Here is a 21,805-nt window from a genome sequence, read left to right on the forward strand (position 1 = left end):
GTGCGCAGGACAGAGGCGCTGGGATGGGCGACCCCGGCTTGGGGGAGGGGTCTGCGTGTCGATGGGAGAGCCAAAGGGCCCTGTGGGCTTTCCCACCTGCCCCCCTAAGACTGGAGCCTCCCTAAGGTAGAGGTGGTTTCCCCCTTAGATAGAGGCCACTCAGCGGTATGGGCTGGGTCTGCCCCGTCAGACAGGAGCCAAGGTAGGGAGAAGGGATGGTTTGGAGTCTTGCCCATCAGTCTCGGAGCTCCCCAGGCACGGGAAGAGCATCAGGCGTCCAGCCTCAGCCTCTGCTGCTGGGTCCAGATCAAGCGCCCTCCTTTCCCTGCCTCTCTCCACTTGGCCTTTGCCCTAAGCCAAGACCTGGCCACCAGCCTGGCTGCAGGGGCCTGCAGAGCCACCTGCACTTTTTCAGGTATGGGGGAGGGCCAGGTACCATGAAGCCAGTGCGGGTCACCACCCTTCTGTGGATGCTACTGCTGGTGCTCAGGCTGGGGGCCACCCGGAAGGGGTCCCCAGAAGAGGCCTCCTTCTACTATGGAACCTTCCCTCTTGGTATGGCCACGCCTCTGTTCATCTGTCTGCCTGTCTGTCTGTTGTCCACCTGTCTTGACTTGCCAAGGAGTTTGGTGTTCTTGCTTCCTGATTGACAGGATGAGAAACCTACCTTTGCGTGGTTGTTCTAAAAGTTCCTAACAGGTTTTTTTTTTTTTTTGAAGTTATTAAAAATTACACAGATAATACATGCTAATCAGAGCTAAAATTGTGCAAAAAATGTTTTTAATATATCTTCCCCTACCCTGCCTCACATTCTCACCCTCCTAGGAAGACAAGGCCCCAGTGGGACAGGGGCAGCATGGTAGGGAGGGGCAGTCCCTGAGGCCTGGGAGGCACAGCCCGGAGCCCTGGCTCTGGGTGACACATGGGAGCACCTGGGACCCAGCACAGGTCTCCCCCTGCAGGCTTCTCCTGGGGCGTAGGCAGTTCTGCCTACCAGACGGAGGGTGCCTGGGACCAGGACGGGAAAGGGCCCAGCATATGGGACGTCTTCACACACAGTGGGAAGGGGAAGGTGCTCGGGAATGAGACAGCAGATGTAGCCTGTGATGGCTACTACAAGGTCCAGGTGAGTGCGGGGTGTGTGTGCGCGCACGCACGCGTGTGAGCACATGCCTAGCTAGGAGGCAGGGAGTGACGTATTGGGGGACCCCTGGTGACAACGTCATTCCCATGCTCTGCCAAACACCCTCTACCCCAGTGCAGCCAGAGGGGACACGGCCAGTGGGGGTGAAGGTTTGGGAGGGGCCAGGATGTGAGGTGGATGTAGGAGGAAAGGAAAGCGAGGCCTCACCTGAGCCAGTGCCTCAGGCCAAGTGAGGGGGGCTGAAGGAGTGATCCCACAGCTTCAGGGCCTATAGCCACAGTGGCCTGAACCCCTGGTTCCTGCTTGTGAGTTGTACCCTGTGGAGGGAGTGGGACCCGCTCATCCTTAGCACCCACTTTCCTCTCTGGATGGCTTCTTGAGGAACTCATCACCCAGCTATACTAGGGGCACCCTGATGGACTTCTCCAAGTGCCTCCCTGTCCTGTGTTTTCCTTGACTCTTGGCATATCCCCTGCCTGAAGTGGCCAGGTGGCATCCCTCTGTTGTACAGGTGAGGAAGCAGGTTCTTCCTTGCCCACTAACAGCCACAGACAAGAGTGAGCCTCGGCCCTAGAGCCCAATGGACCCCTACCTCCCATGCCCAGGGCCTAGGTGACCTGCCTCCCCACCCCTGTCTGCACAGGAGGACATCATTCTGCTGAGGGAACTGCACGTCAACCACTACCGATTCTCCCTGTCTTGGCCCCGGCTCCTGCCCACAGGCGTCCGAGGTGAGCTAGTGAAACCCCTCCCGAGCCCAGGTGCGGCCCTTCCGGCCATGTTGGCTTTGCAGGGACAGCACAGAGTCCTGGGGAGGGAGACCAGCCCATGAACGTGGTTGCTGATAGTAGCAGCTCTCACAGGTTCTGCAGGTAACTGGGCTCCCAGAATGCTGGTGGGCTGAGGGTACCTCAGGCCTTCAAAAAGCAACAGGGCCCAGGAATGCTGCACTCCAGGAGGCCAAGGCCAAGGTCCTTTCTCATAGCATCTTCTTTTATTTCACCTGCAGCCGAGCAGGTGAACAAGAAGGGAATCCAATTCTACAGTGATCTTATCGATGCCCTTCTGAGCAGCAACATCACCCCCATCGTGACCTTGCACCACTGGGATCTGCCGCAGGTGAGGACCTGAGCAGGCTCCCAGGCCCAAGGGGTGCTCAGCTCAGCAGGAGGGAGCCCAGTGTGAGGACTCGGGTTGCCCGGGTAGGGCAGAGACTAGGGTCTGGATTCTGGCGCAGGACTGTAAGATGTGAGCGAGTGAAAAAATCTCTCTGACTCACTGTCTTAGTCCACTTTTGCTGTTATAACGGAACGCCTGAGACTGGGTAACTTGTAAAGAATGGGAATATATCTTCCCACAGTTCTGGAGGCTGGGAAGTCCAAGATTAAGACACTGGCAGGTTCAGATTCTGGTGAAGGCCCAGTCTCTGCTTCCAGGATGGTGCCTTGAATGCTGTGTCCCTCTTTTTATAAGGGCACCTAATCCCATTCAAGAGAGAAGAGCCCTCATGACTGAATCACCTGCCAAAGGCTACACTTCCCCATGCTGTTACACAGGGGTTACAGTTTCAACATGAATTCCAGGGGACAGAAACATTCAAACCAAAGCACTCATGTATGGCAGGGAGGTCATACTGCTTTAACTCATGTGTGTATTAAGTGAAAAGAGTGAATCCTTTTGTTTTCTAAAAAACTTGGCATACAAACAAAATTTTAAAACTATAAAGATATGTCTTTTAACTAAGATCTGGCAGCCAGGCGCAGTGGTTCACGCCTGTAATCCTAGCACTTTGGGGGGCCGAGGTGGGTGGATCACCTGACGTTAGGAGCTCGAGACTAGCCTGGCCAGTCTTTACAAAAAATACAAAAATTAGCCAGGCATGGTGGCAGACGCCTATAATCCCAGCTACTCAAGAGGCTGAGGCAGGAGAATTGCTTGAACCAGGAGGCAGAGATTGCAGTGAGTCATCATGCCATTGTACTCCAGCCTGGGCAATGAGAGCAAAATTCCATCTATTAAAAAAAAAAAAAAGATCTGGGGACATAGCATAATGAACAAGGTTAGCCTTTTTTCTCCAATTTCTTTGAGCCAGTATCACAGGCACTCATATATGACCCTGCCCCAGTAATGTCCATGAAATCATAACATGCTTCAGAATGTCACTATGTCACTGTGATTCAAGCAGTATTTTCTTTCTTCTTTCTCTTTCTTTCTTTCTCTTCTTTCTTTCTTTCTTCTTTCTTTCCTTCTTTCTTTCTTTCTTTCTTTCTTTTTCTTTCTTTCTTTCTTTCTTTTCTCTTTCTTTCTTTTTCTTTCTTTCTTTTCTTTCTTTCTTTCTTTTTCTTTCTTCTTTCTTTCTTTCTTTCTCTTTCTTTCTTTCTTTCTTTCTTCTCTCTCTCTCTCTCTCTCTCTCTCTCTCTCTCTCTCTCTCTCTCTCTCTCTCTCTTCCTTCCTTCCTTCCTTTCTTTCTTTTTTGAGATGGAGTCCTGCTCCGTCGTCCAGGCTGGAGTGTAGTGGCATGATCTCGGCTCACTACAGCCTCTGCCTCCTGGATTCAAGTGATTCTTCTGTCTCAGCCTCCCGAGTAGCTGGGTTTACAGGCATGTGCCACCATGCCTGGCTAATTTTTGTATTTTTAGTAAAGACAGGGTTTCACGATGTTGGCCAGGCTGGCCTCGAACTCCTGTCTTCAGGTGATCCACCTGCCTCGGCTTCCCAAAGTGTTAAGATTACAAGCGTGAGCCACTGCGCCTGGCCTCAGGCAGTATTTTCATTCACTGGGGAGAAGGTGGTCCCATCGGTGCCCTGAAAGGTTTGGGCAGGAGGTGGGAGGAAGGGGTGTTCTGATTGGAGGGTGCATTGCAAAGAGGGGGAAGCTGGGCAAGCAGTTCGGTTCAGTTGGAATTTGGGGAGCAGGTAGGAGAGGGAAGGTTTAGAGGCTGGAGAAGTGGCTTGGGGAAGACCTCAAAAGCCTCAAGTGCTGAGCTAAGATGACTGGGAACTGGATTTATTCTGTGGGAATGGGAGCTACCAGAGTCCTCTAACTGGGGAGGAGGGCAGAGCAGGCTGTAGGGAGATGAACCTTCCAGTTTCTTCCCTGGTTGCTTTCACGAACCTGCCCCAGTAACATCCCTCAAACCCACCAAGGAGAGCTGGACAGGTAGTCTCGATAGAGTGACAAGTCTTGGGAGGATTCTGCCATCATGGGCAGATGCCTTTGGTTGGGAAAGCCCTCGGCCGAAGAAGGCAGATCCTGCCCCAAGGCTTCTAGAAGCTTTCTGACATCTGCGTGGCCCTCAAAATCCTCATCAGAGTGTTCATCCCAGCATCAGATCTCATTTCTCCAGAACTTAGATCTAAGATGCTTCCCCATTATTAGGCTCCTTTCCCCTGGCAATTTTTCTTAAATATTCAATCTGTCCAGTTCTTTCTAAGCATGAGAGTCCCAGTCTCCCTGCACGACCTCCCTCCTGTTTGTCTGAGGACTGTTGCACGGCTTATCTCCACATCTAAACTGCTTTGCGGTTCATTCATGGGGCACCTGCTTCTCTGTGTTCACAGCTGCTCCAGGTCAAATACGGTGGGTGGCAGAATGTGAGCATGGCCAACTACTTCAGAGACTATGCCAACCTGTGCTTTGAGGCCTTTGGGGACCGCGTGAAGCACTGGATCACGTTCAGTGATCCTCGGGTAAGCGAGGCCCCTCCAGGTGGCAGAGTGTGGCACTCCCTGCCACTTCTTATGGATCCTGTGGTCCTGCTTGCTGTCCCTATAGGCAATGGCAGAAAAAGGCTATGAGACGGGCCACCATGCACCGGGCCTGAAGCTCCGAGGCACCGGCCTGTACAAGGCAGCACACCACATCATTAAGGTGAGGGGGGTCCTTCTGGTGGGGGAACAGCCTCAGGGTCAGCTTAGCCTTCCCCAGGGGCTCTAGCCTGAGCTTGGTCCTCTGCCGCTCCACCTCCGAGTCAGCATACTCCATAGCACCTTCCTTTCTGTGACCATTTATGGAGGGCGTGTCCTGCCATCCAGGGCGCTGGGGAACACTATGGCTGAGCTGTTATAGCAGCTCCCAAGAGCTTACAGCCTAGCCAAGGGGATGGAGCACATCCATGTGGAAATGCATCAACTACAGGCCCAAGCTGTAACAGGAGGAAGAAGGGATGTGACAGCGAGCCAGGGGTTAAAATCTTCCATGAATGAGCGGAAGTAACTGGGGTTGATCAAGGACAGCAGTAAGAGGAGTTAGAAGTGGTCATCAGAGCGTGGCTTCAAAGAACCTGGGAGTTTTGAAGGAGGAAGGAAAACTAGTTTGGAAGCAGTGATAATGAGCAGGCAGACTCCACCTTACTCCCAGCTCAGAAGTATGTGGAGTGTGATGGAAAAAATGGCCTCTGCTCAAAGGAGCTGCAGTGGAGGTGCTCTTAGGGCTGGCAGGCATCAGTCACAGCAAGAGAGGAAAGGGGCCATTCGGAGAAGACGCTACAGGAAGGAAGGGCTACTGGAAAGCCTTGTCACTGGAGAGGGAACTGGGTCACATTACAGGACATGTATGAGGATATGGATGATGATAACTGGAGAACAGGGATACAAGGCATGTGGGATTGGCCCCAAAGGACACTTAGCAGAAGGTGGACAATCTGTTTCAGCTGGAAGGCAAGGAACCACTGGGTGACATTCCAGACCCCAAAACTCATATCAGGGAGAACATTTTCTCATTTTTTCTACATTTGGCTTATGATTTCTTAAACTGAATATTTAAAGGGCAGAGCTCTCAAGATATTTTTATTTTTATATTTTTTGAGACTGAGTTTTGCTCTGTCACCCAGGATGCAGTGAAGTGGCATGATCTTGGCTCACTGCAACCTCCGCCTCCCAGGTTCAAGCGATTCTCTTGCCTCATTCTCCCAAGTAGATGGAAACACAGGCGTGTGCCACCACACCTGGCTAATTTTTGTATTGTTGATAGAGATAGGCTTTCACCATGTTGGCCAGGCTGATCTTGAACTCCTGACCTCAGGTGATTCCCCCACCTCGGCATCCCAAAGTGCTGAGATTGGAGGCATGCGCCATAGCGCCCGGCCTCAAGATATTTTTAATATTAAACATGGAAGTCATTTTCTGGGCCTTTTTATCTATCAAAAGTAGTGAGCTGAAGAGATGTCATTATTTATTTATTTAGAGACAGATTCTTGCTCTGTCGCCTAGGCTGGAGTGCAGTGGCACGATCTCGATTCACTACAACCTCTGCCTCCTGGGTTCACGCCATTCTCCTGCCTCAGCCTCCTGAGTAGCTGGGATTACAGGCATACACCACCACACCCGGCAAATTTTTTTATATTTTTAGTAGAGACAGGGTTTCACCATGTTGGCCAGGCTGGTCTCGAACTCCTGACCTCGTGATCTACCCGCCTCACCCTCCCAAAGTGCTGGGCGTGCAGGCATGAGCCACCGCACCCGGCCTGAAGAGATGTGATTTTGTTATTGTTTTGACATGTTCTACTTCATCAGACAATACCATGATTCACTTGGTTATTGCTGGTTGGCAAAAGGAAGTATAAGGAACGAAGTCTGATAAATAAAGGTTCTCCGTGAGTAACAAACAAAACAACCCCAAATTCTATAGCCTTCAGATATTCAGGTCTTCTAAATTGGTACTTCTCAAACTTTAACAAGCATCATAATCATTTAATAAATGATTACTGAGCCAGGTGTGGTGGCACATGGCTGTTGTCCCAGCTATTTGAGAGGCTTGAGCAGGAGGGAGGATCGCTTGAGCAGGAGGATCACTTGAGCCTAGGAGTTTCATTCCAGCATCGACAACAAGCAAGACTCCATCTCAAGAAAAAAAAAAAAAAAAAAAGTTTATTAAAGCACAGATTGCTGGCCAGGCACAGTGGCTCACACCTGCAATTCCAGCACTTTGGGAGGCTGAGGCAGGCAGATCGCTTGAGGTCTGGAGTTCCAGATCAGCCTGGCCAACGTGGAGAAACCCCATCTCTACTAAAAATACAAAAATTAGCCAGTGTGGTGGCGGGCACCTGTAGTCCCAGCTACTCAGGAAGCTGAGGCAGGAGAATGGCTTGAACCCGGGAGGCGGAGGCTGCAGTGAGCCGAGATCATGCCACTGCACTCCAGCCTGGGCCACAGAGCGAGACTCCATCTCAAGATAAAAACAAAACAAAACAAAACAAAACAAACAAAACAAAAAACACCAAACACAGATTCCTGGGCCCCACTTTAAGTTTCTGATTCAGTAGGTCTGCCAAGGGCCCACAGATTTGCATTTCTATTAAGTTCCCAGTGGATCCTGATGATCTCGGTCTGGAGACCACACACTGAGAATCACTGTTCTAGATTACTTTCCATCTCTCTGAGGTGCTGAACTACCCAAGTGCAGTGGCTAGCTGAAAGAGCCTCAGGCAGGCCAGTGGGTCACTGGTAGACTATGAAGAGAAGGCAGGTTGGTGTATTTTAGATTCCATTTTTCAAGACTATTTCAGACACTTGGTTTTTTCCTAACTTACTGAGCTCTTCTGGGAAAAGTACTGCCTAGTTGCTACTGAGGACTAAGAGGAACAAAACAGGAAACTTTAGCAAAAATCTTAAAAACGATAAATAACAACACAAAGTTGTTTGAGCCAGACTTATATCAAGTTTCATTTACAGTATAAAGAAAATAAGTGCCTCAAGAAGTGACAGGAAGGAAGACTGGATTGGGATAAACAAGGCTGGATGGATGAAAATGATAGGTCTAAAGTTAGGAAGGAAAGAAAGGCCACCCAGATTGAAATGGATGGGCCAGGCACCTATGATGAATTTCTGCTCCCCTTTCAGGCTCACGCCCAAGCCTGGCATTCTTATAACACCACATGGCGCAGCAAGCAGCAAGGTGAGCTGTGGCCCCACACATGTACCCAGGACAGCCAAGTGCCCGGAGCAGCAATGGCATGCCCACTCTCCACTCCCTTTTCTTTCTTTTCTTTTAAGGTCTGGTGGGAATTTCATTGAACTGTGACTGGGGGGAACCTGTGGACATTAGTAACCCCAAGGACATAGAGGCTGCCGAGAGATACCTACAGTTCTGTCTGGGCTGGTTTGCCAACCCCATTTATGCCGGTGACTACCCCCAAGTCATGAAGGACTACATTGGTGAGCCTAGCCTCATTTTAAACTGCAGATACTACAGCAAGTTATTGAGCCCATGTGAAACAAGCAAAAGGCAGGGGGTTGAAGAGCTCATCGGGCCTGGGTGAGGTACTCAAGGGATAATCCAGACTCGAAAGAATTGAGAACCAGACATTTGAGTTAGCAGGGAGGAACCCTAGACCTCTCCATTTCCCTAGACCTGGAAATTGAGAATTTTCAGAACTTAGGGAAGAACGTGGTCGTTCTTTGGGCTGGTCTCTCTTATGTTCCGCTGCCCTGCCCCGTCCTCCACCCCACTTTAACTGCAGTCAAGCAGGAGAGAGCTCAGATGCAGTCACGGGCCTGTGTCACTTCTATTGTCAGTTCTTTCTGTCAATGGAGAAATACTTTCCAAGCTCCAGTTTCCACAGTGTTGGAGAAGAGAATAAATACAGGTAAGGCTTACAGGGATATATCAGTGTGGATGTTTTTAACTGCCACATAACAGAAAATTCTACCTAAAATGACTTGAAGTAGGGAATTTATCATCTCACCTGAGCCCAGAGAAGGGTGATGCAGGGCTAGGTAATCTAGCCTTCAAGGGTGCCTTTGAGGACCCAGGCTTATTCCATCTTTCCACTCTGGCACCTTCAGTTAGCCCATCAACCAATCCCCATGATCACAAGATGACTGCAGCAACCCCAGGTATCACATCTTTACATGTCAACACCCAAAGACAGAAAAAGGGAATTGCTCTGTCATAATATGTTTTGGGGTGGGCTTTCTTGGCCATTTTCCCCCCAATTTTTTTTATTGTGGCAAAATACACATAAAGTGTACCTGTGTTGCAATTTTTAAGTGTACAGTTCAGTGGTAAAGAATACACTCATAATGTACGAACATCACCACCATCCATCTCCAGAATGCTTCATCTTGCAAAATCGAAACTTTGCCACCGAGTCCCTGGCAACCACCATTCCACTGTCTCTGATTTTGACTAAGTAGCTCATATAAGTGGAAGCATACGGTATTTGTCTTTGTGTGACAGGCTTATTTTACTTAGCATAATGTCCTCAAGATTCATCCATTTTGTAATGTCAGAATTTCCTTCCTTTTTAAGGCTGAATAATATTCCATTGTCAGCTGGGCATGGTGGCTTACGCCTGTAATCCCAGCACTTTGGGAGGCCGAGGCAGGCGGATTACCTGAGGTCAGGAGTTTGAGACCAGCCTGACCAACATGGCGAAACCCTGTCTCTACTAAAAGTGCAAAAGTTAGCTGGGCATGGTGGTGGGTGACTGTAATCCCAACTACTTGGGAGGCTGAGGTAGGAGAATCACTTGAACCTGGGAGGTGGAGGTTGCAGTGAGCCGAGATAGTGCCACTGCACTCCAGCCTGGGTGACAGAGTGAGACTTCATCTCAGGGGGAAAAAAAAATTTCCATTGTCTGTATGTATCATATTATGCTTATTCATTCATCCATCAATAGACACGTAGGTTGCTTCCATGTTTTAGCTATTGTGAATAATGCTAAAAACACGGGTGTACAAATATCTCAAGATCCAGCTTTCAGTTATTTGGGGTATATACCCAGAAGTGGAATTGCTGGATCATATGAAAAATTCCATTTTTAATTTTTTTTTAAGGAAGTGTCATACTGTTTTCCACAGTGGGTGTACCATTTTACATTCCCAGCAACAATACACAAGGGTCCCAATTACTCCACATCCTTGCCAACACTTGTTATTTTGCTTAATAATGGCCATCCCAGTGGGCGTGAGGTTGTATCTCATTGCAGTTTTGATTTGTGTTTCCCTAATGATTAGTAAGAGCATCTTTTCATGTGCTTACTGGCCATCTGTAGATCTTCTTTAGAAAAAATGCCAATTCAAGTTATTTGCCCATTTTTGAATTGGGTTGTTTTTGTTGTTGAGTTTTGGGAATTCTCTACGTATTCTGGAGTCTAATATTTTATCAGATATATGATATGCAAATATTTCCTCCCATTCTATGTGTCTTGATTCTCAAATTTTAAAACATTTCATGAAGTCCAATTTGTCTATTTATGTTTGTTTCTTTTGCCTATTTTTGTTGCCTATGCTTGTGGTGTCAGAATCAAGATATAACTGCCTAATTAAATGTCATGGTGCTTTTGCTCTTTTTTCTTTCTTTCTTTTCTTTTTTTTGAGACAGAGTCTCATTCTGTTGCCCAGGCTGGAGTGCAATGGTGCGATCTCAGCTCACTGCAACCTCTGCCTCCCAGGTTCAAGTGATTCTCCTGCCTCAGCCTCCTAAGTACCTGGGGTTACAGGCACCTGCCATCATGCTCAGCTCATTTTTGCATTTTTTCTAGAGATGAGGTTTCACCGTGTTGGCCGGGCTGGCCTTGAACTCCTGACCTCAGGTGAATCTCCCACCTCAGCCTCCCTAGTGGGTCATGCCAGTAATTTTTTTTTTTTTTTTTTTTTTTTTTTTGAGACAGGGTCTCTCGCCTGTCACCCAGGCTGGAGAGCAGTGGGGCGATCATGGCTCACTGCAGCCTCAACCTCCCCAGACTCCAGTGATCCTCCCACTTCAGCCTCCCAAGTAGCTGGGACCACAGGCACACACCACCATGCCCAGCTAATTTTTTGTATATTTTGTAGAGATGGGGTTTGACTATGTAGTCCAAGCTGGTCTCAAACCTCTAGGCTCAAGCTATCTGCCCACCTTGGCCTCCCAAAGTGCTGGGATTACAAGCGTGGGCCACCACACCAGGCCATGTTTTCATCTAAGCAGTTTTGTTTGTTTTGAAACTGAGTCTCACTCTGTTGTCCAGGCTGGAGTGCAGTGGCATGATCTCGGCTCACTGCAACCTCTGCCTCCCGGGTTCAGGCAATTCTCCTGCCTGAGCCTCCCAAATAGCTGGGACTACAGGCGCCCGCCACCAGGGCCTAATTTTTGTATTTTTAGTATAGACAGGGTTTCACCATATTGGCCAGGGTAGTCTTGAACTCTTGACCTTGTGATCCGCCTCTGCCTTCCTCCCAAAGTGCTGGGATTACAGGCATGAGCCACTGTTGGATGCCTTCTATTTATTTTTCTTGCATAATTACTCTGGCTAGAACTCTCATTACTATGTTGAATAGAAGTGGTGAATGCAGGTATCCTTTTCTTGGTCTTTTTTTTTTTTTTTTTAATTTTTTTTGAGAGAGAGTCTCACTCTGTTGCCCAGGCTGGAGTGCGGTGGTGCAATCTTGGCTCACTGCAACCTCCGTCTCCCAGATTCAAGCAATTCTTGTGCCTTGGCCACCTGAGTAGCTGGGATCACAGGCACACACCACCATGTCCAGCTAATTGTTTGTATTTTTAGTAGAGACGGGGTTGCACGATCTTGGCCAGGCTGGTCTCGAACTCCTGGCTTCAAGTGATCTGCCCACCTTGGCCTCCCAAAGTACAGGGATTACAGGCGTGAACCACTGCGCCTGGCCATTCCTCTTAGCTATTTTTAGGAACAAGAAAAATCTTCCCAGGAAGCAGCTTCTGTCCCTTTGTGCCTCAAGGGACAGAACTGTCACATGGTTAGGTCAGATGATGCCCTAGACCATCATAACTAGGGCCCCAGAGGCTGGGGAGGAAGGGGGCACAGGCATTGGACTGACTACTGGGTGTAGGTAACTGGCAGTGTCTGACCATAGAAATTTAAACATATTATCTCTGATTTAAAGGTATCAGCTGGCACTCACCCTAAAAAAAAGGAGACAAAAATAACACTGGAATTGGGTTACGGTTTCACACAACAAAGCTATTTTAGGTGTTTGATTAAGAGAGAACTGTCAACATTTGAAAAATGCCCCTTTCTATAAAACACATTTATCAAACATACTTATCTGAACAGGAGGTAGCAAGTTCTAATACCAACTCCGCCACTAACTTGTGAGTGACTGTGGGCAAGGTGCTTCACCTCTTTGGTTCTTAATCTTATCTGAAAATGAAGGCATTAGATACAATCTTTAAAAATCTTTTGGTGTCAATCAGTTCTGTGACACATCTATACACATACACTCAAAATCTTGAGAATGGTTTCCTCAAGATGCACAAGGAAGGCCGGGCGCGGTGGCTCAAGCCTGTAATCCCAGCACTTTGGGAGGCCGAGACAGGCGGATCATGAGGTCAGGAGATCGAGACCATCCTGGCTAACACGGTGAAACCCCGTCTCTACTAAAAAAAAAAAAAAAATACAAAAAACTAGCCAGGCGAGGTGGCAGGCGCCTGTAGTCCCAGCTACTTGGGAGGCTGAGGCAGGAGAATGGTGTGAACCCGGAAGGCGGAGCTTGCAGTGAGCTGAGATCCGGCCACTGCGCTCCAGCCGGGGCAACAGAGCGAGACTCCATCTCAAAAAAAAAAAAAGATGCACAAGGAAAAAGCCTTCATGAAGGGACTGACAGGGTCCATGTCCCTGTAGACACAACTTATCATTCACACAGTGCATTCACTCTCTTGGGTCCCTCAGAGGCCACTGCAGGTGCCACGAAAAGACTGCATTACAAAGCCAAATAGATTATTTGTGAGAGAACACATTTTGGGCGTAACGCCAATAATTCCAGCCCCTCACAACTCCAATTTTGTGATGATACAAGTGGGAAACAGGCTGAACTTTTCCTTTGCACAATGTAGAAAGAAGAATCCTCTAAGCAGTTGAAGTTTTATTTAGTACTGAAAGCATTCTGCCTGAAATCTTGTTCACAAATTACTTCTAGGCCTCTTACAAGTACTCTTTTACTCACAGCAAATATATAAACAAAAGTATTTCCAGATCAGCGCTGTTCAATAGAACTTTCCACAATGACGGAAATGTTCTATACATGTGCTGTCCAATACAATAGCTTCTAGCCACCAGCGTCTATTAGAATTTTAAAAATTAAAATTAAAAATTCAATCCTTCAGTCACTGTATTTTAATAGCCATATGCAGCAAGTGGCTATTGTATTAGTGCAAGGACTATGACAACAGCTGGTGGTTTTTCTTAAGTCACTAAATGTAACTGAAATAACGTGCCAATATTTTATTTGCTTTATGCTAATATCTTAAGGGTATTTAATAACACAAACTTTGTATTCATTTTATTTAAACTATTATCCTCTTTGGAACTATTCTTAAGGTTATATTTCAGATCAATTCATGGAAAATGTTGTTTTCTTGATTTCTATATTAAAAGCCATTTTTGCAGAGATTACACTCGGACATGTTTCAAATTTTTTAAAGTACAAAAAGTCTGAACTAAAAAGTCAGGCCTCTCCCCAGAAGCAAGTATACTTCCAGAGATGGGTTGTATATGTGGTCAGTGTATGTGCTTACGATTATACGCAACATTCTGAAGCTTTTTTTCACGGAAACCTATATCCTGGCAAGCTTTCCACATTGCGATAGAAAGTGCCGCCTCATTTGTTCTAACGGCTGCGTAGTGTTGTACCATGGATATTTCATCATTTACGTAACCGGTCCCTACTGACAGACATTTAGGTTGTTTCCAATCTTTTACTGCTCAGTCTCTAATGAAGATACTTGTACAAACATCCCTTTATATGTGTGAGTAAAGTGTAAACAGATTTGGAACTGGTCAGTGAAAGGACATATGCTTTTACAACTTTGAAAGATAGGACATACCATCACTGGCCTTCCAGTTCGCTTCCCGAAGGCAGCTAAAGTTACACATTTCTATTTTTTATTTTTTGAGATGGAGTTTTGCTCATTGCCCAGGCTAGAGTGCAATGGCATGATCTCGGCTCACTGCGACCTCTGCCTCCAGGGTTCAAGCGATTCTCCTGCCTTAGCCTCCCGAGTAGCTGGGATTACAGATGCTTGCCACCACACCCAGCTAATTTTTTTTTTTTTTTTTTTTTAAACAGTCTTGCTCTGTTGCCCAGGCTGGAGTGCAGTGGTGTGATCTCGGCTCACTGCAACCTCCACCTCCCAGGTTCAAGCAACTCTCCTGCTTCAACCTCCCAAGTAGCTGGGATTACAGGCGTGCGCCACCATGCCGGGCTAATTTTTGTATTTTTAGTAGAGACGGGGTTTCACCATGTTGGTCAGGCTGGTTTCAAACTCCTGAACATCGTGATCTGCCCCCCTCGGCCTCCCAAAGTGCTGGGATTACAGGCGTGGGCCACCGCTTCTGGCCAATTTTTTGTATTTTTAGTAGCGACAGGGTTTCACCATGTTGGCAAGGCTGGTCTCAAACTCCTGACCTCAAGTGATCCACCCGCCTCAGCCTCCCAAAATGTTGGGATTACAGGCGTGAGCCACCGCACCTGGCCAGATTACCCATTTTTACTGTAAGGAATAATACAGGAGCCCAACTCTACTTTTTTTCCAGATGGCTACACACCACTTACTACTTACTGTCTGTGAAAATACTACTTTTAAGCAATATAAACTTACAAATATTTTGGGCAGTATTGAAATTTCAAAAATTCCACTTTGGATGGCTAAGGTTATACTTCCCATGCAGATGAATCCTAAAGCCCACCTTTTATGTCAAGAGGTCACTATCGTCATGATACATAACACAGTGATTGGGAGAAAATAAGCCTTTGTTAAATTCTACTTTTTTCTCTCAAAAGGAAGAAAGAGTGCAGAGCAAGGCCTGGAGATGTCAAGGTTACCAGTGTTCTCACTCCAGGAGAAGAGCTACATTAAAGGCACATCTGATTTCTTGGGATTAGGTCATTTTACTACTCGGTACATCATGGAAAGGAAGAACCCCTCCCGCCAGGGGCCCAGCCACCAGAATGATCGTGACTTGATAGAGCTGGTTGACCCAAACTGGCCAGATCTGGGGTCTAAAGGGCTATATTCTGTGCCATGGGGATTTAGGAGGCTCCTCAACTTTGCTCAGGTGATTATCACATTAAGCTATTCAAAGGACATTTAGACTTGAATTCATGTTCTCACGGCTTAAGCTCGGGTGCCTACATTAGAAAGTTAATAAAACAAACCTAGTGAGTCATACTTCAGAGGTTACTAAATATAGGCCTTACAGACTCATGTCTACCATGCACAACCATTTGCATGTATATAACTTTAGCTAAAATTTGTATCCCATATTTATTTTGCTGTCCTTCTCGCCTAAACTGGAATATGTGGCAAAGAACAAGACCAAAGTACATGTCCCCTCCAACAACACTCTTTTTTTTTTTTTTGAGACAGAGTCTCGCTGTCGCCCAGGTTGGAGTGCAGCAGCACGATTTTGGCTCACTGCCCGCTCTGCCTCCCAGATTCAAGTGATTCTCCTGCCTCGGCCTCTCAAGTAGTTGGGATTACAGGCGCATGCCACCACGCCTGGCTAATTTTTGTATTTTTAGTAGAGACAGGTTTTCACCATGTTGGCCAGGCTGGTCTTGAACTCCTGACCTCAGGTGATCTGCCCACCCCAGCCTCCCAAACAAAGTGCTGGGATTACAGGCGAGAGCCACCACGCCTGGCAACAATGCTCATTTACTGAGAAATACATCCTTTATATGAACCTGTCCCCTGCCTATGTTAATCTCTAAATAAGCACGTTATCTGACATCTACTAAATGCCAAAAACACACTTGATTAGAATGTGGCAGGCTTGAATATGTGTTCCTATATGAGCCTCTGACTCAGAAACCTACCTGTAGGTCAGAATTTTTAAGGTATTTGTTGCTATGACTCACTTTCAGACTCAATATGGCGATCCTCCCATATATGTGATGGAAAATGGAGCACCTCAAAAATTCCACTGTACTCAATTATGTGATGAGTGGAGAATTCAGTACCTTAAAGGATACATAAATGAAATGCTAAAAGGTGAGACACAAACCAAGATTGTCTGTACAGTTTTCCCACTTAACTGAGACAAAATGTGACTAACACACGATCAACTGAAACTTGCTTCTACATCTCACAAATGAAAACATTTTTAACATTATCTTCACAGTTTTGTTTTTCTAAGTAAATGAAATATATTTAAAATGGAATAAAATGTCTTTGCAGCTATAAAAGATGGTGCTAATATAAAGGGGTATACTTCCTGGTCTCTGTTGGATAAGTTTGAATGGGAGAAAGGATACTCAGCTAGATATGGATTCTACTATGTTGAATTTAACGACAGAAATAAGCCTCGCTATCCAAAGGCTTCAGTTCAATATTACAAGAAGATTATCATTGCCAATGGGTTTCCCAATCCAAGAGAGGTAGGCCTAATTATCAATGTTATCTGTTCTGAACTTTAGAAGAGCTAGGTAGCTGGAACACACACAGAGCTTGGCAAGTACCTCTCCTCCTTCCTCCATGAAAGAGGACAGGGGCATGCAGCATGGCCCCTTATTTCACCTTTGCTCATTTGCTTAGAATGGAGCAAGCTTGATGTAAACTTCAATCTAAGGGCACTACCAGAGGTTATGAAGGAGTTCCATTTGCTTTAAGTTATGACAAGGCAAAAACAATAGAGAATTCTAGTTAAATATTATTCTAAATTTTGTGTCTTTTTTTCTTTTTCTTTTTTCTTTTTTTTTTGAGACAGACTCTCCCTCTATCACCAGGCTGGAGATCTCAGCTCACTACAACCTCCGCCTCTCAGGTTCAAGCGATTTTCCTGCCTCAGCCTCCTGAGTAGCTGCGACCACAGGCGCGCACTACCACGCCTAGATAATTTTTGTATTTTTAGTAGAGATGGGGTTTCACTATGTTGGTGAGGATGGTCTTGATCTCTTGACCTTGTGATCTGTCCACCTCGGCCTCCCAAAGTCCTGGGATTACAGGCGTGAGCCACAGCGCCTGGCCTAAATCTTGTGTCTTAATGCAAACAAATACTACCTATTTTTCAACATATATAAAAAACAGTTAAGTAAATTTAATGTATAATTATCATATCATTTTCATCTATTTTCCAGCCACGCAGCAGAGCCATACACACATACTGGCTTCAAAATAATATCTAAAGTAATCCAACTTAATAATCCTTTAGAATCTACCAAACATTTTCAATAACCTGAAAACTTTTCTAGCAGCTCTCTATTCTCTATGTTGCTGCACCTATTGGCAGGGAATATAAACTATAATTTCGAGTGTCTTGGCCAGATACGGTGGCTCACACCTGTAACCCCAGCACCTTGGGAGGCTGGAGTGGGAGGACTGCTTGAGGCCAAGTGGTCAAGACCGGCCTGGGCAACATAGCAAGATCCCATTTCTACAAAAAATTTAAAAATTAGCTGGATGTGGTGACGCGCCTGTAGTCCCAGCTACCTGGGAGACTGAGGTGTGAGGATCACTTGAGCCCAAGAGTTTGAGGCTGCAGTGAGCTATAAGTGCTCCACTGCACTCCAGCCTGGGCAACAGAGCAAGACTCTGTTTCCAAAAAATGAAATAAAATAGAGTGTCTTAATAAAAATAATTTTAAAAAGTAAATTTCACTTGTTTACGGAAACTATTTTAAGGTGAGCCCAGTAGGACTATTAAATGTAAGCAGTGACTAAAAACCATAAGGCATTTGCTACTTTTACATTATTAGAAAAGCACTAGATTGTACACTCAAGAATAAAGACTGTTCTCTGACTCCCTCACTATGATGTACATGGATGTACAGTAAATATTAACTAATTTAAACTACAAGATGATTTAGAAACATAAACTACAGGCAGATTTTTTAAAATATTTACTTTTACCCCACATTTATTTCAAAAATGATCTGAAACGTAAAAAATTAGTCTAAGACAACATTACTTATCAAGTGGGTTTTTATTAGGTGGAAAGTTGGTACCTCAAAGCTTTGGAAACTTGCTCTATCAACAATCAGAGGCTTGCTGCAGGTGAGTCAGTATATTTTAATGTTTTCCTTTAATAATTAAACTAAATAATTACACATATCATTATCAAAATCTCAAAATCTGGCTCTACTTGAAGTCAATCTTCCAAAACTGCTTATGATTAAAAATCAGGTTTCTTTGAAACAATGTCAAATTTCTGGCCGGGCGCGGTGGCTCAAGCCTGTAATCCCAGCACTTTGGGAGGCCGAGACAGGCGGATCACAAGGTCAGGAGATCGAGACCATCCTGGCTAACACGGTGAAACCCTGTCTCTACTAAAAACTACAAAAAACTAGCCGGGCGAGGTGGCAGGCGCCTGTAGTCCCAGCTACTCGGGAGGCTGAGGCAGGAGAATGGCGTGAGCCCGGGAAGCGGAGCTTGCAGTGAGCTGAGATCCGGCCACTGCACTCCAGCCTGGGCGACAGAGCGAGACTCCGTCACCAAAAAAAAAAAAAAAAAAAAAAAAAAAATTTCTATTTATAAGCATTTTAAAGCATTTAATCTACCATGAAAGATAAACATTTTATCCATTTTATCCATTCAAGTTTTATCCTTTCAGAATCATACTATAAGGCCGGGCATGGTGGCTCATGCCTGTAATCCCAGCACTTTGGGAGGCTGAGGCAGGTGGATCACCTGAGGTCAGGAGTTCGAGACCATCCTGGCCAACATGATGAAACCCCATCTCTACTAAAAATACAAAAATTAGTCAGGCATGGCAGCGCATGCCTGTAATCCCAACTACTCAGGAACCTGAGGCAGGAGAATCGCTTGAACCTGGGAGACGGAGGCTGCAGTGAGCTGAGATCATGCCACTGCACTTTAGTCTGGGTGACAAAGCGAGACTCTGTCTCAAAAAACAAACAAACAAACAAACAAAAAGCAGAATCATACTACAAATTTATACACCTACTATTTTTGTTATAGTGGGCTTGGGCAAGGAGAGGAAAAGCCAACCACTATACCAACCGGGATGAAGGAAAAAAAGAACACTTGAGATCTTATATTTGTTCATTTGGCAAGCAATTACTAAGCACTCACTATTTGCCAGGGAATGTTTTAAGTCATGAGATACAGCAATGAACAAGGTTCCTGTCTTCATAGAAGACATCATTTCCTATGCAATGGGATCTAAAAGGATCAGAGATGTCAAATAACAAAGATGCAATTATGCATCAAGAAATGCCAACACATATCATTTGCTTCTTTGAATTTGATCTTTATTTCTCCATAAGGGCAATCAGAGAAATACGCTTCCTTTTTTTTTTTTTTTTTTTTTGAGACGGAGTCTCGCTTTGTCACCCAGGCTGGAGTACAGTGGCGTGATCTCTGCTCACTGCAAGCTCCGCCTCCCGAGTTCACGCCATTCTCCTGCCTCAGCCTCCCGAGTAGCTGGGACTACAGGCGCGCACCACCACGCCCGGCTAATTTTTTGTATTTTTAGTAGAGACGGGGTTTCACTGTGTTAGCCAGGATGGTCTCGATCTCCTGACCTCGTGATCCGCCCGCCTTGGCCTCCTAAAGTGCTGGGATTACAGGCGTGAGCCACCACGCCCGGCCTACGCTTCCTTTTTTAACAAACTCATCTTTAATGTGATAGCAGAGGTGGAAGGTGTGAGACCAAATCTTACCAAATTAGCTATTTTTACAGGCCAATATAGCATATGCACCCCCCCAACACATTTAAATAATCAGGCAATATAAGAATGTATATTCCATTAAACTAAAATAAACAAGGTTGAAACGTGGTGCAGAATTCACTCATGAGCCCGTGAACTCCACATGAGGATGTCCAGCACTTTATTTATCTCAGTAACCTGAGTACCCAGCACACAAACTAAAAGTGGGTATTACATAAGTGGCCACTATTTTATTAATAAAGCACATAACATATGCTTATCATTAACTCTTAAAGATTATTATTTAACTATACAAGAATTACCATACAAAATTTTGACATACAAATTCCTACACTTCTTAAGATACACAATAACATCTTTGAAAGGTTGGAAATGTTTCCCAAGGACTTTTCTTTCACAAATTCCCCCCAATAAAAATTATAGGAACTGTGGAATATGGCTGCTAATATTCTGAGATGAATTTAGAAAGTATAAGTATTGAGAGACATTTAGACTTTACTATAGCACTTGTAGAAGAACCAAATTCAGGCATTTATCCCATATTTTCTGAAATATTTACAAAGCTCCTACAAAATTTTCAAATAACATTTAATTCACTAAGTTCTATTTCATGGCAAATAAGAATCAGAAAATTTGAGGATGGTATTTTTTAAGTTTTTCCAATACAGTTAAAGCTTTTGGGATAAAGCTGTATTTACTAAAATGACCCTGTTCTCATTTGTGGTGCTCATTCTCTTTGTCATTTCAGAGCCCTTGCTAAGTCACATGCAAATGGTTACAGAGATCGTGGTACCTACTGTCTGCTCCCTCTGCGTCCTCATCACTGCTGTTCTACTAACGCTCCTCCTGAGGAGGCAGGGCTGAGACAGGATTATCAGTTTTGGAGCTTCATAAGAGAATCTTCAGGATCTTCCTCCCTTTTCTGCTTTGAGGGTTTCCATATATTTCTGTTTTCAGGTTCTACAATAATTACCTTTTTTCTCTTTCTCTTTTTGGCTTGTGCTGGGATTAAAGAATTAGAAAATAAAAATAAGCAGAAATTAAAAAAAAAATCACTTGTAATCTCACCCCTCCTAAAGTTAATGTTAAGATTTTGCATTGTATAGGCCGGGCGCGGTGGCTCATGCCTGTAATCCCAGCACTTTGGGAGGCTGAGGCGGGTGGATCATCTGAGGTCAGGAATTCGAGACCAGCCTGGCCAACATGGTGAAACCCCATCTCTATTAAAAAACACAAAAATTAGCCGGGCGTGGTGGCAGGCACCTTAATCCCAGCTACTTGGGAGGCAGAGGCAGGGGAATCATTTGAACCCGGGAGGTGGAGGTTGCAGTGAGCTGAGATAAAGCCATTGTACTCAAACCTGGGGGACAAGAGCGAAACTTCTCTCAAAAAAAAAAAAAAAAAAAAAAGTTGCTGTATATAATGAATGTATATTATGAATTATTTACAAAAATGGGATCATAGTATATAAACTGTTGTGACTTGATAGTTTATCACTCTAAAATCTGTCCAGAAATATTACTTTAATGTTCAAATGATTGCCATCTCAGCACTGTCCTATACCTGATAGATAAAATCAATCTGGCCGGGCACAGTGGCTCACACCTGTAATCCCAGCACTTTGGGAGGCTGAGGCAGGTGAATCACTTGAGGCCAGAAATTCGAGACGAGCCTGGCCAACGTGGTTAAACCCTGTCTCTACTAAAAATAGAAAAACCAGCTGGGCATGGTGGCGGGCACCTGTAATCCCAGTTACTTGGGAGGCTGAGGCAGGAGAATCGCTTGAACCTGCGAGATGAAGGTTGCAGTGAGCTGAGATCACACCACTGCACTCCAGCCTGGGCAACAGAGCAAGACTCCGTCTCAAAAGAGAAAAGAAATCTATAGATAACAATCCTTCCAGGTTGTAAATATTATTAACCCACCACAGAAAAGCATGAAGTGGGTACCAAGTAAATGAGCACGTACACTCTTCTGACACTTTAGTCTGAATTTAGTCTGACAACTTCGACTAAATTCAACTTACTTTATTCAATGAAATACCTCAAATAAATATTATATGTTTATTTCTTATTTATCT

General features: G+C 45.4%; 2 protein-coding genes across 5 annotated transcripts in view; one reads left to right on the forward strand and one right to left on the reverse strand.

Moving 5' to 3' along the window:
* The first annotated feature begins 311 nt into the window (after positions 1-311).
* On the forward strand, positions 312-20,768 carry LCTL (lactase like). The gene is made up of 13 exons (XM_010363606.2): positions 312-555; positions 963-1,126; positions 1,788-1,875; positions 2,154-2,263; positions 4,706-4,834; positions 4,920-5,015; positions 7,985-8,039; positions 8,138-8,299; positions 14,879-15,153; positions 15,962-16,088; positions 16,275-16,474; positions 18,025-18,088; positions 20,474-20,768. Exons 1-13 carry the CDS (start codon positions 438-440, stop codon positions 20,587-20,589), a joined length of 1,704 nt encoding a protein of 567 aa, XP_010361908.1. The 5' UTR covers positions 312-437; the 3' UTR covers positions 20,590-20,768.
* Positions 20,201-21,805, reverse strand: part of ZWILCH (zwilch kinetochore protein) — a 45,493-nt gene continuing 43,888 nt past the window's right edge. For 2 of the 4 annotated variants that reach the window (XM_010363608.2, XM_030929737.1), the window contains one exon: positions 20,713-20,727. The gene's annotated coding sequence lies outside the window, so the exon portion shown is untranslated. Of the gene's footprint in view, positions 20,728-21,805 lie in introns of all 4 variants that reach the window. The other 2 variants (XM_010363607.2, XM_030929738.1) reach the window with 2 other exon arrangements.

Source organism: Rhinopithecus roxellana, chromosome 5, assembly GCF_007565055.1.
Source record: "Rhinopithecus roxellana isolate Shanxi Qingling chromosome 5, ASM756505v1, whole genome shotgun sequence".
NCBI classification, from domain to species: Eukaryota; Metazoa; Chordata; class Mammalia; order Primates; family Cercopithecidae; genus Rhinopithecus; species Rhinopithecus roxellana.